This window comes from Abrus precatorius, unplaced genomic scaffold (genome assembly GCF_003935025.1).
Source record: "Abrus precatorius isolate BTA unplaced genomic scaffold, Abrus_2018 Scaffold7, whole genome shotgun sequence".
NCBI lineage: Eukaryota > Viridiplantae > Streptophyta > Magnoliopsida > Fabales > Fabaceae > Abrus > Abrus precatorius.
The window spans coordinates 7,895,804-7,910,315 of record NW_020874417.1 but is presented as its reverse complement, the minus strand read 5'-3'; the positions used below and the strand labels follow the sequence as shown (position 1 = coordinate 7,910,315).

The 14,512-nt window shown below is 27.2% G+C and overlaps 1 protein-coding gene across 1 annotated transcript; it reads left to right on the top strand.

Annotated features, from left to right (window-relative positions):
* Positions 1-5,652: 5,652 nt before the first annotated feature.
* Positions 5,653-7,324, top strand: LOC113873482 (cytochrome P450 93A3-like). Its single transcript, XM_027511617.1, has 2 exons — positions 5,653-6,570; positions 6,692-7,324. The coding sequence occupies exons 1-2, from the start codon at positions 5,653-5,655 to the stop codon at positions 7,322-7,324; spliced, it is 1,551 nt and encodes a 516-aa protein (XP_027367418.1).
* Positions 7,325-14,512: the final 7,188 nt, after the last annotated feature.

Below are 14,512 nucleotides of genomic sequence, written 5' to 3'. Positions count from 1 at the left end.
TTCTTAAATAATATTGTTAAAGTATTTCATTTGAGATTGTAGTAGTATTCTGAGTAGTGAATGCAAATGATGATTAACTATTTTTCACCAAATATATCCATGTAAAACTGTACTTTTAGCTCATGTTGACCGAAATTTCATACAAACTATATCATTTTACTTTCTATTTTTTAGTTTAAATGGATATTAGTTGAGTTGTTAAATTTGCTCACTCCTAATTAAAATAGAGTTTGAGATTCAAAAACAAATAAAAAAAAAAGAGAAATCATAAAGTTGTTTTAATATGAATAAAAAAATAAGGGCTTTAATTTTTCTTATGATTAACGTTATTTATAAGAAAAATTATAAAAAAATAAAATTATCGTGACTAATTTGCCTTGACAAAAGCACAACTATGATATAAATAAAAGAGCATAGAGAAATAGGTCAAATTTAAGTGTAAAATGTGTTTTTATCAAAGAGAGTAAAATTTAAAAAGATATGATTTAACCTTCAAAAAAGATATTATTCGGCTTTTAAAAAAGATATAATCTAACTTCCAAAAAAATATGATTTAACCTATAAAAAAAATATGATTTTCTATTTTTAGATTTGGAATTCATATTCAAATTCAAAATTCAAATTCTAAACCCATTCTTTGCTCATATAAAAAATATGTTTCATGACTTGATTTATTTAATTAAGTTTCATTTTCACCACTTTCTATAATAAAACCAAGAGAAATTTAGCAAATTCAAGAAATAAAATGATAATTCTAGTAAAAATAGAATTAAAATCTCATAAATAAAATGAGAGAATAATAGTTTATTAGATGTATTTAAAATTTTGAAGTGAAGCTTTTCAAATAGTAGTATATCTCGTAAATAAATTACCTAGTAAAACTTTAAATAACCTCTGTCCTCTTAAATAATTAACATGTCAAGTACCTAACAATTCAGATTTAAGAATATTTGGGTGTGTTGTTTACCCATATCTTCGATGATAAAATAAATAAAAAATAAAATTAGATTTGAGCAATATATTTTTCTTAATTATAGTTCATGTTATAAAGGCTATTTTTATCTTGCCCCAAATGGAAAGGTTTATGTTTCAAGACATGTTTAATTTGATGAAATATTATTCCTTTTTGTACTAATCCAAGTTTTCTAATTAATTCCTCATGTCTTGCTACTTCTAATGATAACATTTTCCAATACAAAAAAAGCTTTCTACAATAGGCTTTTACATTGGTTAATAAGTAACCAATTTAATAAAAAGTGTGGTGACATTTTTAAAAATAACATTAACTTTTTATCATCTCATAATTGATGTAGAGAGTAGAGAAAAAATTAGAAAAATTGAGAAAACGCTAGAATGTTGAGAAAAAACTATGCAAACTCCCTTATAGTGTTTGGGTTGGATAGATTTTGAGTAGTTATATAAAATAAATATATAATATGCATAAATCAGAGTTATGTGTTAAAAGTTATGCATATTCAAAGTTTACGACTAAAATTGTAAAACTCAATTTAACCAATGTAAAAATAACTTTTACACCAATTATTTTTTGAACTGATGTAGAAAGTAATTTTTACATCGATTATTTCTGAAACCAATGTAGAATCAATTCAAAATGAAAATAATTCCTTTTCGCACACTAGTACTTTTTACATCAGTTTCAAGAACAACTGATGTAAAAAGTATTTTCTACATTGATTCTAAAAACAATTGATATAAAATATATTTTTTACATTGATTATTTCTAGAACTGATGTATAATGAATTCAAAATGAAATATTTCAAAGGCGCGTGCTAGTGAAATAACATAACTTGGAGTCAATGAACACAAATTCTTACTTTCATTCTCAAGCTTTTGTTAGGATTTTAGCTTTATTCTATGTTTTCTTATGCTAGTAACGAACATGAACTCTTATCAGGTATATCAATGATTTTATTTTACTCCATTATATATTTTCTTTTCATTGACAAACATTGTATATTTTTTAACATTAAATATTTTTCATTGGCAAACATTGTATATTTTCATTTATAGACTCAACAAAGATCGACAAAATATTGACAACAAACACTGTATGTCGAATAGAATTGAGGTTGAACACTGAATATTGATAAATATTGACAATGAACACTGCATATTTTTCATTTACAAACTTAATGAAGATTAAATATTGAGTAAATATTGACGTGTAAAAAAGATGAACATCAACGTTGTTGACATTAATGAACATTACTAAACTATATGATGAACACTAATATCATTGATGAACAACAGGAAGAACATTTTCTACATTGGTTAGTTAAAGAACTAATGTAGAATATTTATATTTTCTACATTGGTTAGTTAACCGATGCAAAATTTCTCCACTTACTACATCACTTAACTGACACTAAAAGTCATTTTTAAGTAAAAAGACTTTTTTGTACTAGTGATTGTTCCTACTATATTTGTTATTTTATGCACTAATATATATTCTCCTTTATCTATTATTGATGTTGATCAACTATGACCTACTAATATTTTTTCTTATTCTTTTGGACCTCTTCAATACATGATTGAGACTTTCACTAATAATCACTTTTCACATGTAATTGAAATTGCCAATAATAGTCAAGGTTTTGATTTAACGTGTGTAGCTCCTACTTCAACATTCATGGCTCAAAACTCTCATTCCATTGTAATAAGAGCAAGTTAAGAATTGTCAAACCCAAAATTTATCTTGCAAATCATATTTTAGATATAAGTGAAGAAATTGAAGCTATCTCTATGAAGAAAGCTCTAACATTACCTCATTAGAAACAAGTTATGGATCAAGAGTATTATGAATTAATTAGTAATAATACCTGATCCTTAGTAACACCTTCTCCAAACCCAAATGTGTGGATCTTTAAAATAAAAAAGAATGTTGATAGCAATATAAATAAATATAAGACAAGATTAATTGTTAAGAGTTTTCATCAACAAAAGAATTTTGATTTTTTAAAAGTGTTTAGTCTTTTGATAAAACTAGCTACTAATTAAGTGATTCTTTCCCTTACTCTTTCTCACAATAAAGGATTTATAAGAAGTTTTAGTGGTTAAGTCACTTGGTTTTGTTAAACAATATGAGTATTGAAATGAAAATATCATTTTACAAAGTTCAGTCACTTCTATTTGAATTTGAGTTCATTAGCTAATTGAAATACATCATTGTTCATGAAAAACACTCTTTAAGGCTCTATTGTCATTCTTGTATACACGGATGTATAGCTTTCTAAAACAAACATCAATAGATAAATAATATTAGGTGTCAAATTTAGACACTTACACAACTTAAAAACTTGTTATAAAATATGAGCTTTACCAATTTAACTATTTGTTTGAGTATTATTATTAAGTATATCAACTTTATAAATTTTTTTATAAATTATTTTATTTTAATGAGTATTATATTTTTAAAATATAAGTAAATATCAAATTTTAGATAATAAATATATAAAATTTTAAATTATATAAAATTTAGTATACATAATCACGAAGATAATATAAAATAGTTTAACAGTAAATTTTATTAATCTTACATTCTATAAAAAAAAGTTATTAAAAGATATAATTATCTATATTTAACATCATACAATTTTTATTCATTTTTAACACCAAGTTTTTTTTATCACTGTTCAAATATATTTGGAGATTGCAAGTAAAATAAATATTTTAAACTCGTGATAGAAAGAGACTTACCATAGACTTCTTTAAATTTTGATAACGTAATGTCCTTTAAGATAGAATTTTAAGCATAAAAATACACGAAAAAAATGGTATTTTGATTGTCTTGGTGACAAAAGGATAAAGAACTGATGTTGCTCAGCAGTAACGTAATGATTTCTCATATATAATTACTAATTATGAGTTGGCTTTATCTAAGTATTTGTTATTATTGTATACGAAACTTTAGAGCATTACTCTTAGTGCAGAACAAAATGACAACAACGTAGAGAGGTAGGACCACGTGCACGTCAGAAGGAAACCAAGAAGACAAACAACTTTGGACCACATGGGGGAATATTCTCGGTACGGATTTTAGTATTCTACAAACCAAGTTAACGACACTGAAGATATTATATATCAATAACATGATTCACGTTTAATGTTGAATTTTATATATGAAACATCTTATCTCCGTTCAACATTTTATGTAACCAATTTTACCACAAAATAGTTTATCAGACCAAAATGTTCGCTTGCTGGTTGTGCGTCAGCAATTTATCGTATTCGTCGTCGAATCACTAATATATGTTTTGTTTAATACAATTTAATTATTAATGTAAATATTGTAAGTTTATATTAATGATACAATGTATTGTAAAAAAATATTTTTATTAATATATATTATCGATGCGTTGTATTATTAATACATTATTAGTATGATATATTATATTATCGACGTAGATCTATAATATTTACGTTGACTATTCAATTTTTATAAATAAAGTGTTTGTTAATAGGATAAATAAAAATAAAGAAGTTTTTATTTGAAGTAGGAGTGTGAATAACTTAAGTTTATTTGACTTATGAAAAAAATGTTTAAGTTTGATTCATTCATTTATTTAAATGAATCAAATTTAAAGTTTGAGTTTTAATTTATTAATAATTTTAAAATTTTGATTTGACTTATTAATTTGTTTATAATTTTTTGTAAATTTTGATTTTTTTTATTAATTTAGTATTTAATGAATATTTTTATGAACTAAAGTAAAATGGTAATAAAATATTTTATCTATAATAATGGCTTAAGGTTAAAAATAAAACTTTTTTATTATAAAGATAGTATATTTTTCTAAAAAAAATTATGGTCATTTATTTAAAATATAAATCTTTAAAATTAAAATAAGATAAATACGCACATGATTATAATAAAAATATAAAAGCTACTAGTTATGTTTATAAAATTTAAACGTAATTTATTTAAATAAGCAATATCAAATATTTAACGAATCAATATTAAATATTTTACCGATCGCTCAACTCATTTATATCTCTAATTTAAACTATTATTGTTGAGTTTTTTAAACTAAAATTATTTAAATAAATAAGCTTAATTATATTATAATAAATATAATAGATAAAATTATATATATATATATATATATATATATATAGGTAATATCTTTTTATATCGATATAAATCTAAATATTTTTATATCTAATTTAAGTCTTTTATTTAACTTAAATTTAATAGTTATATATATATTTTCACCGATTGATCAACTCATTTATATCTTTAGTTTGAACGATTGTTGTTGAGTTTTTTAAACCAAAATTATGATTGAAATTAAGTTATGTGCACTCTAGAATACACGTATGGTAAAAATAGAAAAATCCCGCTCTCAAAAAATGGAGTTTGATGGACAAAAAGAAACCAGTGTTTGAAAATAATACAAACTGGCCTTAACTCCTGGGATTCGATTTTTTTATAGTGGTAGTTGCAGCGATTTTATTTGAATTTCAGAAATTGGTGACTTATTAAATATGGTGGGCATGCTGTAGCATCATAATACCATTTTTATTTAATAATAGAATCATTTTTCTCATTGTTATCACCAGTTAGCCAACATATAAGAACAGCTGAAACTTCAGTTTTGATGTTCATAGTTGATAATTAATTTCCAACTTTAATGGTTAACTTTGTTGATTATTTATTCCTACTTCTCATTTGGCTAGCTTCAATCTTCTTGTTACGTGTAATAATTCTCACCAAATCTCGCACCAATGCACGCTTTCCACCAAGTCCTAGAGCCCTCCCTGTATTGGGACACCTCTACCTCCTCACCAAGCTCCCTCACCAAGCATTTCACAAGATCTCATCTCGTTATGGCCCTTTGGTCTACCTCTTGTTCGGTTCCAAACCTTGTGTTCTTGTTTCGTCACCTGAAATGGCAAGACAATGCCTCAAAACCCATGAAACGTGTTTCCTAAGCCGACCCAAAAGGACCAACCTGGACTACATCACATATGGCTCTTCAGATTTTGCGTCGGCATCCTATGGACCTTATTGGAGGTTCATCAAAAAGCTTTGCATGACTGAACTCCTAGGAAGCCGCATGGTTCACCAACACCTTCCTATTAGAGTAGAGGAAAGAAGGCTATTTTTGGAGGGTATGCTGGAAAAGGCAAATTTGAAAGAGGAGGTGAAAATAGGCAAGGAGCTAGCCATGCTTGCCAATAACATAATCACAAGGATGGCTTTGAGAAGAAGGTGTTGTGATGTTGAAGGGGAAGGGCACCAATTGATTGAGTTGGTGAAAGAAATGACTGAGTTAGCAGGGAAGTTTAACTTGGGTGACATGTTGTGGTTTGTTAAGAAGTTGGATTTGCAAGGGTTTGGTAAAAGGCTTGAGAGTGTCAGAAGTAGGTATGATGCTATAATGGAGAGGATCATGAAGGACCATGAAGATGCAAGAAGGAAGAAGAAGGAAATGGGCCGTGATGGAGATGAAGAAGTGAAGGATTTGCTTGATATTCTACTTGACATCTATGATGATGAAAATTCAGAGATTAGATTAACCAGAGAAAATATCAAGGCCTTTATTATGGTAATTAACAATGCCTTTTTATTAATAGTGACTTTGATATAAGAACCATTTAATTTGTTTTTGAAGTTATTTTTTAGAGGGAAGAGGAAACAAATAAAGATATTGGTTATCTATTTTGCAGAACATATTTGGTGCTGGAACTGAGACATCATCCACTACAATAGAATGGGCTTTGGCTGAGCTAATCAACCATCCAGATAAGATGGCAAAAGCATGGCAGGAGATTGATTCAGTGGTTGGTAAGAATAGATTGGTAGAGGAATCAGATATTCCCAACCTTCCCTATGTTCAGTCTATAGTAAAGGAAACAATGAGGCTTCACCCCACTGGGCCCTTATTGGTGAGACAATCTACTGAAGATTGTAATGTTGATGGGTATCACATTCCAGCAAGGACCACTGTATTTGTAAATGTTTGGGCCCTTGGTAGGGACACAAACTACTGGGAAAATCCACTTGAGTTTAAGCCAGAGAGGTTCCTTAATGAAGAGGGACAGAGCCCATTGGATCTGAAAGGACAACATTTTGAACTATTGTCATTTGGTGCTGGAAGAAGAAGTTGCCCTGGTGCCTCACTAGCTTTGCAAATTATTCCTACAACTCTGGCAGCAATGATTCAGTGTTTTGAATGGAAAGTTGGAGAAGAAGGGAATGGAACTGTTGACATGGAAGAGGGACCTGGACTGGCCCTTCCAAGGGCACATCCCCTAATACGTGTCCCTGTGGCTAGGCTCCATCATTTTCCTCTTGTCTAATTTATGCTTGTGCATGTTCTAGTCCATCTATGCATTGAAATAAGAAATACCCTTCTCTTTCTTGTGAGTAAAGTTAGCATGAAATGTTGATTTTATGAGTGTTTAAATTTATGTTTGAATGATTATGAGTCTATGTTTAGTTTTACCTTTATTTTTATATTATTAGTTATTTTAGTTTGTTATTTCTGTCCACTATGTATCTGAACCTAGTATGTAAATCATCATTGTATAAAAATAAGGGTGAATGCTAATTATTCCAATCATACAAACTGGTGAGGCCAAGGAAGATCAAACACTACCTACTCCTCTAATCCATGGACCACCAAGTAGGACTTCATATGAATAACAAGGGTAGTCAAGTTGAAAATTAAATATTTATTGAAAACCATTTAGAGGTCTATGATTAGTTTCCATCCTTTTAATCACTAATTAGTGATCACGTCACTAACTTTTGAAATTTTAGAATTTGAATAAATTAAGAAATTAAGAAATCACTAATTAAATCATATATTTGTGATTCCTTGGTAAAATAATTTGTTATCCATCAATGAATTATTTTAATTATTAATATGGTTAAAAGCCTAATCTAGACTCGCCGTAACAATCTTTCTTTTAGTTTAATTTCACCTTTAGTCCATATATATTAATGTACATATAATTTTGGTTTTCTTAATTTTAATTATTTGCATTTTAATTTTTAAATTTTTATACATTCAAATTAAGTTCTTTAACCTAAAATTAAGATCTTTAATATATTTTGTATTTTTTTTATAAATCAATAAAATGTCATACCTTTATTATATTTTGAATAATTATTGGATAAAAGGAGAAGAATTAATTTAAACATCTGGAAACTTATATAAATTCAATGTGAGCAATTGCAACTGAGAGAACTAAAATAACACATACCTTGATATAATTTTTTCAATATAAAAAAAAACACTTATTTCCATAAAAGAGCTTGAATTCTCTTTTAGAATGGAAATTTGGAAAAACAGAATTTAACTTCCCCTCCAATTTATGGAACGCAGAATGAATGAATTGTGTGTAAAAGTTAATAAGAATCATTTGGATTTCAGTTTGTGACTTGTACTGTTTTAGTTTTAGCCATTTTTGTTTAAAATTTGACTAATTTTTGTGGAACAACGGTGCCTGTGATTCCTGTTTCTTTAAAGAGAATAATATTCAAACTGTATATGTTTTACAAGTTGAAAATAAAAACTAAGGAAATTAATTTACAGACTGTATTAAATAAAACATTACTCAGTCATTACCAAAAATAAAGGAAATCGAATATTCTCTCAGCCAAGCTTCAAGGCAAAGAGTACTCACACTCCTTCTGTCATACTTAAGGATGGAGGATACTTACACCCACGTCAAAGTAAGTTAATGAGTTAATTAAGGTAATTAATTAATAAAAAATATTAATTATCAAAACAATCAAAAGAGTAATTTAGGATTGACCCATTAAAGTCCATAAGCTCAGTATTATGGCTATAAAAAAAAGTAAAAATGACTGGTAAGGAGTTTATTTTAAAATATTAAATAACATTTACTGTCCTATACCAAACATTGACTTTACCATTAGAATGTCTTTGCAGTTATCCTCCTTCATGTCATAGCACAAGAGAATCTGGATTTTAAAAGGATGTCACACCAAGAAAAAGAAGAAAGACTACAAAAGATGAGTATATTCTTAACATAAATACAATAATTTTCTATTTTAGACTATAAGATTTATGAATGAATTGAAAAAATCTATAATTTAATTAATTTTATTATTTGAATCATTAAAAATTGATGTTATATATATAATAATTTATTAAATAATTAAAATGCAGTTTCGTGCACTTTAAGGTTTATTTAAAGTGATTGGAATTCTTTAAGTTTTAAATATGTTTGATTAAAATAAAATAAAAATAATTTTTAATAAAATGTAAAATAGTTTTACCTCAAATTTTAAAATAAAAGAAAATTTAAAAAATAAAAAATTAAATATTTTACAATTTAAAAATAAAAAAAGTATTTTCTTTTATTTTTAAATTGTAAAATATTTATTTATTTATTTTTTAAAATACATAAAATCATTATTGCTACCACTGTTTATTATTAATATTATTATTGTCTTTACTAATTAATTCTTGTAATTATTATATGACCCAAAATTTGATCTATGATCACACACTAATATTATGCTTTGTTTGGTTAAGCAAATGTAACAAGTGTACTAATTATTTTAAGAAAGTATTGAGAAATATTATTTTTATGAAAATTGTCTCTAAATTTCAACAAATGATACAAAATGAAGTAGAAAACAATTCAATTATCTTTAAGAAGATTATATTTGTGTGGTAGCGTATGTTTCTTATTTGGACAATTACATAATTTTTATTTTTATTTTTAAATTCAAATATATTGTGTATGGTTCTGTACATTTCTTATTTAAACAATTTCTTAATCTTAAAATTTACTAGATAGCAACGTGGTTTCACTTTTTTTTTTCTATGTTCTATTTGTTTAAGTATGAAAAGTTGATGTAACTTGTTATAATATACGTGGAGTGAAGCTTAAACTCCCTCCCCCTTTTTACGTTTTTTACAGAATTTCTAATAAATAGGTTTCTAAATCTTCTTCTGAACTTTGGATAGAATAAAAATATAAAATCAACCATCTTCAAGTATAATGTTGTTCAATTAATATATATATATATATATATATATATATATATATATATATATATATATATATATAATCTCTTACTAAAAATATAAATTTCAAGATAAATTGTAATAATAATAATAATTATTATTATTATTATTAGATATTTAAATCATCTAAAGGATATATGTTATTCTATTCTAGTAAGAAAAAAATAGTAGTGTCTATGAACACTAAATTTTTTATGTTTAAAGTTCAAACAATTCTAGTTGAAAATGGACCTATCAGCGTATTTATCTTAAGGTTAGTAAGATAAATTGTTAGACTTAACATTGTATTAATAGTTGACATTTTCTTTATACATGAATCTATTTCTCGTAATGACCACTAGATAAATAGTAATCATATACTTGCAAAGGATCGAAGAGTATTGTTGTGTATAGGAGTATATAAATTCAAATCTTAGAAGGTGTCCTAGTGAAGAGAAATCGACTTTAAGATATATCTTTATAATAGTTGGAGGTTCCATATCCTTGAAAAGTAAGAAATAGACTCTTTTTGCCACCATTATATAAGCAAAATTTATTGTTTATGTAGTTGACTCTCTTATTGTTTGGTTAAAAAACTTAATGACAACTTTATATTATAATTATTTTATTAGATCATTGCAGATTTATCGAGATAATATATTTCATTTTACACAAAAATAATAAATTACTAATTAATAGTTCTAAGCACTTAAAATGAAAGTATTTAACTAGCTAAAATATTGTGAAAAAAAAAAATGACGTAGTCGTTGATCATATAAACTAAGTTAAATGATTCCTTAATCAATGGATTGAGTTCTATGATATTTAAAAAGTATGTTGAGAACATGAAAATTGAGAGTTCTTTTAATATACTTATTTAGTGAGAGTTTATTTATTATGTCATTTTTTATCATTTTTTACCTTTTATTTTGAGCAATTTTTTTGTTTGTAATTAGCTGACATTTATTCTTTATTTGGAGTCATTGATGATACATTTTTTATCATATATCTTTGTATATACATGTATATTTGTTATATAAATTGTCAAACTAAAACTTACTGTTATTAGAGTTATTATGTCTAGACTAACACTATATTTAGAGCTTGATATTGTTGGGATTACTATACAATGATAAATGTTATTTGAAGCTGAGTATGATAGTTTTTTTGAAAGGTTGTATAATTTTTTTGACTTTAAGGTATTTGAGAGAAACTATAGAAACTGATTAAGAAGATGATAGTTTGACTTTTGAATCATATTTACATGTCATTTTTTTGTTACCTTTCATATTAATGATTGATAGATGGAGTTAGTAATATTTGTAACTAAAGAAATTTTATATTAATAAAATATATAATAGTTGTCATGATGTGATATTATTTTATTTTAATTAGATATAATCATCTTTAGATATTATATCATGGATTATGTATTTTTTTTTAAAAGTGACCAACTTATGAAATTAGTGATTAGCTCCATAGTCATTTTAAAAACTATTTTTTAATTAAAATTATGCAATTGATTTTATTGATAGGAGAATGTTAAAATCATCTAATAAATCTTTGTAGAATGTAATCAATTGTTATTTTATTTTTAATAAAAATTGACTAATTCATTATTCAAATAGGCTGTATAAATAAGTTTGATAATTAATTTAAGTGATTTATTTGTTAGGACTTAAGTATATATAATTAATTAATATGAATTAAAGTGTAAATCTTTAACACAAAAGTTCATAACGGGAGAGAACTAAGATTAGTACTTTATATATATAGGTTATATATTTAACAAGAAAATTTAAAATTTTATTATTAATATTTTTAATTCTTTTTAGTATTTTAATTTCATATAATTTTATGTGAATATTTTTTTTACTTATAAAGGTGTCGCTGCTAATATAAATTTCACCTTTTTTGCATATGTGAAACTAGTTGTGGCACACGTAATAACGTAGGATCAATTTTGTATTTCATCATGCAAAACTTGAAAAAGTGAAAAAAAAATTTAAAAAAAAATATATATATATATATATTATTTTCTATATTTTTATAAAATTTTGATCTTATTTTTATTTTTTAACTATTTTAAATTTAGCAATTTTTTTTATCTTTAATATAATTGTAGCTAATTAAAAAGTTATCACATATCAATTAAAAATAAAAAAAATTATAAAATATAAAATAATTAAAATATATTTAAGTTTAAAAGAGTTGCACGTGAGCAATTTATTTGGTATCTTTGGCTAACGTTTACTTTTGTCTTCTTGGAGCATTGAAAGGTAGAGTATGTAACGTTGAATTTTTTTATAATAATAATTATTTGATTTATTAATATAAATATGTAGGTTACTATTTGAATGTGTATTTGATGTATATAATGACGTGGATATATGTGTATACATGTGTAAATGTGGATACAGACTGTGCATTGGGATTAGATGTACTGGACTGATTGAAAATAGACTAAGTGTGTGCAGGGGTGTTCTCCTATAGCAAGTGGATTCTCGCTGTAGTGAGAATGTCCTGAGAGAAAGGGGCAATTCTGTTATGTTCTCGCTGTAGCTAGAAGGCAACAGAGAGGGACATATTTTTTAGTTGCAGTCTCGCTATAGCGAGATTCTGCAGAAATCAAAGTACAGTTTTCTCTTAGATTTTGCCACTAAAGAGGTATTTGAAGGGTTTAGGGTTCGAGAAACGCATTCTTACTCTTCTCTCTTCATCTCTCTTTCGATTCTCTCGATTCTCAGCCCTATTTCACTGATTAAATTGCCTCTAAAGCCGTTTGAGAGCTAGATTGAATGTTGTAATCACGTTTGGAGCATTTGGAGGTAAGTGTGAGGGTTAGGATTTATGTTTTTCCACCCTTTCTCGGTTCTTTACAGTTTCTCATAGATTTGCTCCATGTATTTAGGTTAAGATACTGCGTTGGAGACGTTTTCTATCGTTAGATTGTATGGGGTCTTTGATTAGAGGTAAAGGGGGACTCTACCTTATCTCATTGTGCTTTGAATCTGTTTATTCGACTATGTATTGCAATGCGGTTAGGAAGAAATGCAGGAATATGTGTGTTTTGATGTACATTCATGTTGAACATGATTTGTGAGGAAATGTGATGAAAATTGTGTGGTTGATATTGAATAGTGAGTGTGTTGAGAATGATTTGATTGTACTTGGAATCGTGTTATAAATGTTGTGTGTTTGAATGTAACGCGATTGAATATGACATACATGTTGTGTGTGAAAGTTAAATATTGTGAAGTGACTGGGATTGTGGGTGAAATTATGTGTTAACATGAAATCGCTTGATGCAAAATTAATTTGAATGGTTGGAAATGTGCATGAATAGTATGTTGAATGTGAATGTGGATATGTTTGAATATGTTGAAAAACTATGAATGGTTCAGCGATACACTGGAGTGTGGAAGATAGGACGATAGAAATACTTTGGAAAAAAGAAGGTGGTGGTGACACCAATAATGAGCGTGAGTGCACCACAGGCCACACGCTCTTCTCTTGACTCAGCCTCTGACTAACACCATTACTAAGGGGTCCGTGACCACGCACGTTGTATCCGTGAGGTAAGGGTTATTCGGCGATCATCCATGGTGTTAACTGAGTAAGTCCCTGAGGTTTAGAGTATCAGAAAATCTATTATCACAGTATCACAATGAGCGTGGCTAGTGTGCAGTGAGCCCACGTGGGTGTGGAAGATAGGACGATAGAAATACTTTGGGAAAAAGAAGGTGGTGGTGACACCAATAATGAGCGTGAGTGCACCACAGGCCACACGCTCTTCTCTTGACTCAGCCTCTGACTAACACCATTACTAAGGGGCCCGTGACCACGCACGTTGTATCCGTGAGGTAGGGGTTATTCGGCGATCATCCATGGTGTTAACTGAGTAAGTCCCTGAGGTTTAGAGCATCAGAAAATCTATTATCACAGTATCACAATGAGCGTGGCTAGCGTGCAGTGAGCCCACGTGAGTGTCAAATGATAAATGTTTGATGGTGCAGTGAGTGTACCTGTTTGTGGTTGAGAATGAAATGATGGAATTAATGCCTTGTACTTGTTGATGCATAATTTAAAATAAGTTAGAAAATGTATGGAATGGATAAGGTGAGACTCTATGCTTGTTTAAGTGTGATATAATATAGAGTACTCACCTTTACATCTATTTTTCAGGTGACCAAGACGATCAGCACCGAGTTTAGTGAAAGGATAAATGAAACTGCTATAGGGCTTAAAAAGTATTTTCTTTAAAAACTTTGATGTAATTGAACTAGTCCTGTAGCAATAACTTGATATAAATTATAATCTATCTTTATTTTGAAATACTTTACTGAACTGTGTATTGAGAATTGTTTGAATGAAAATTTTATTATTCTCAATTTTGTAAAATTTATTTATTTAGAAAATTAAATTAAGGTGTTACATATTAGACTTCTTACCTCTTTGTCATTGAAAGGTAACTTAGTCTGCTTGAAAATCAGGTTAACTA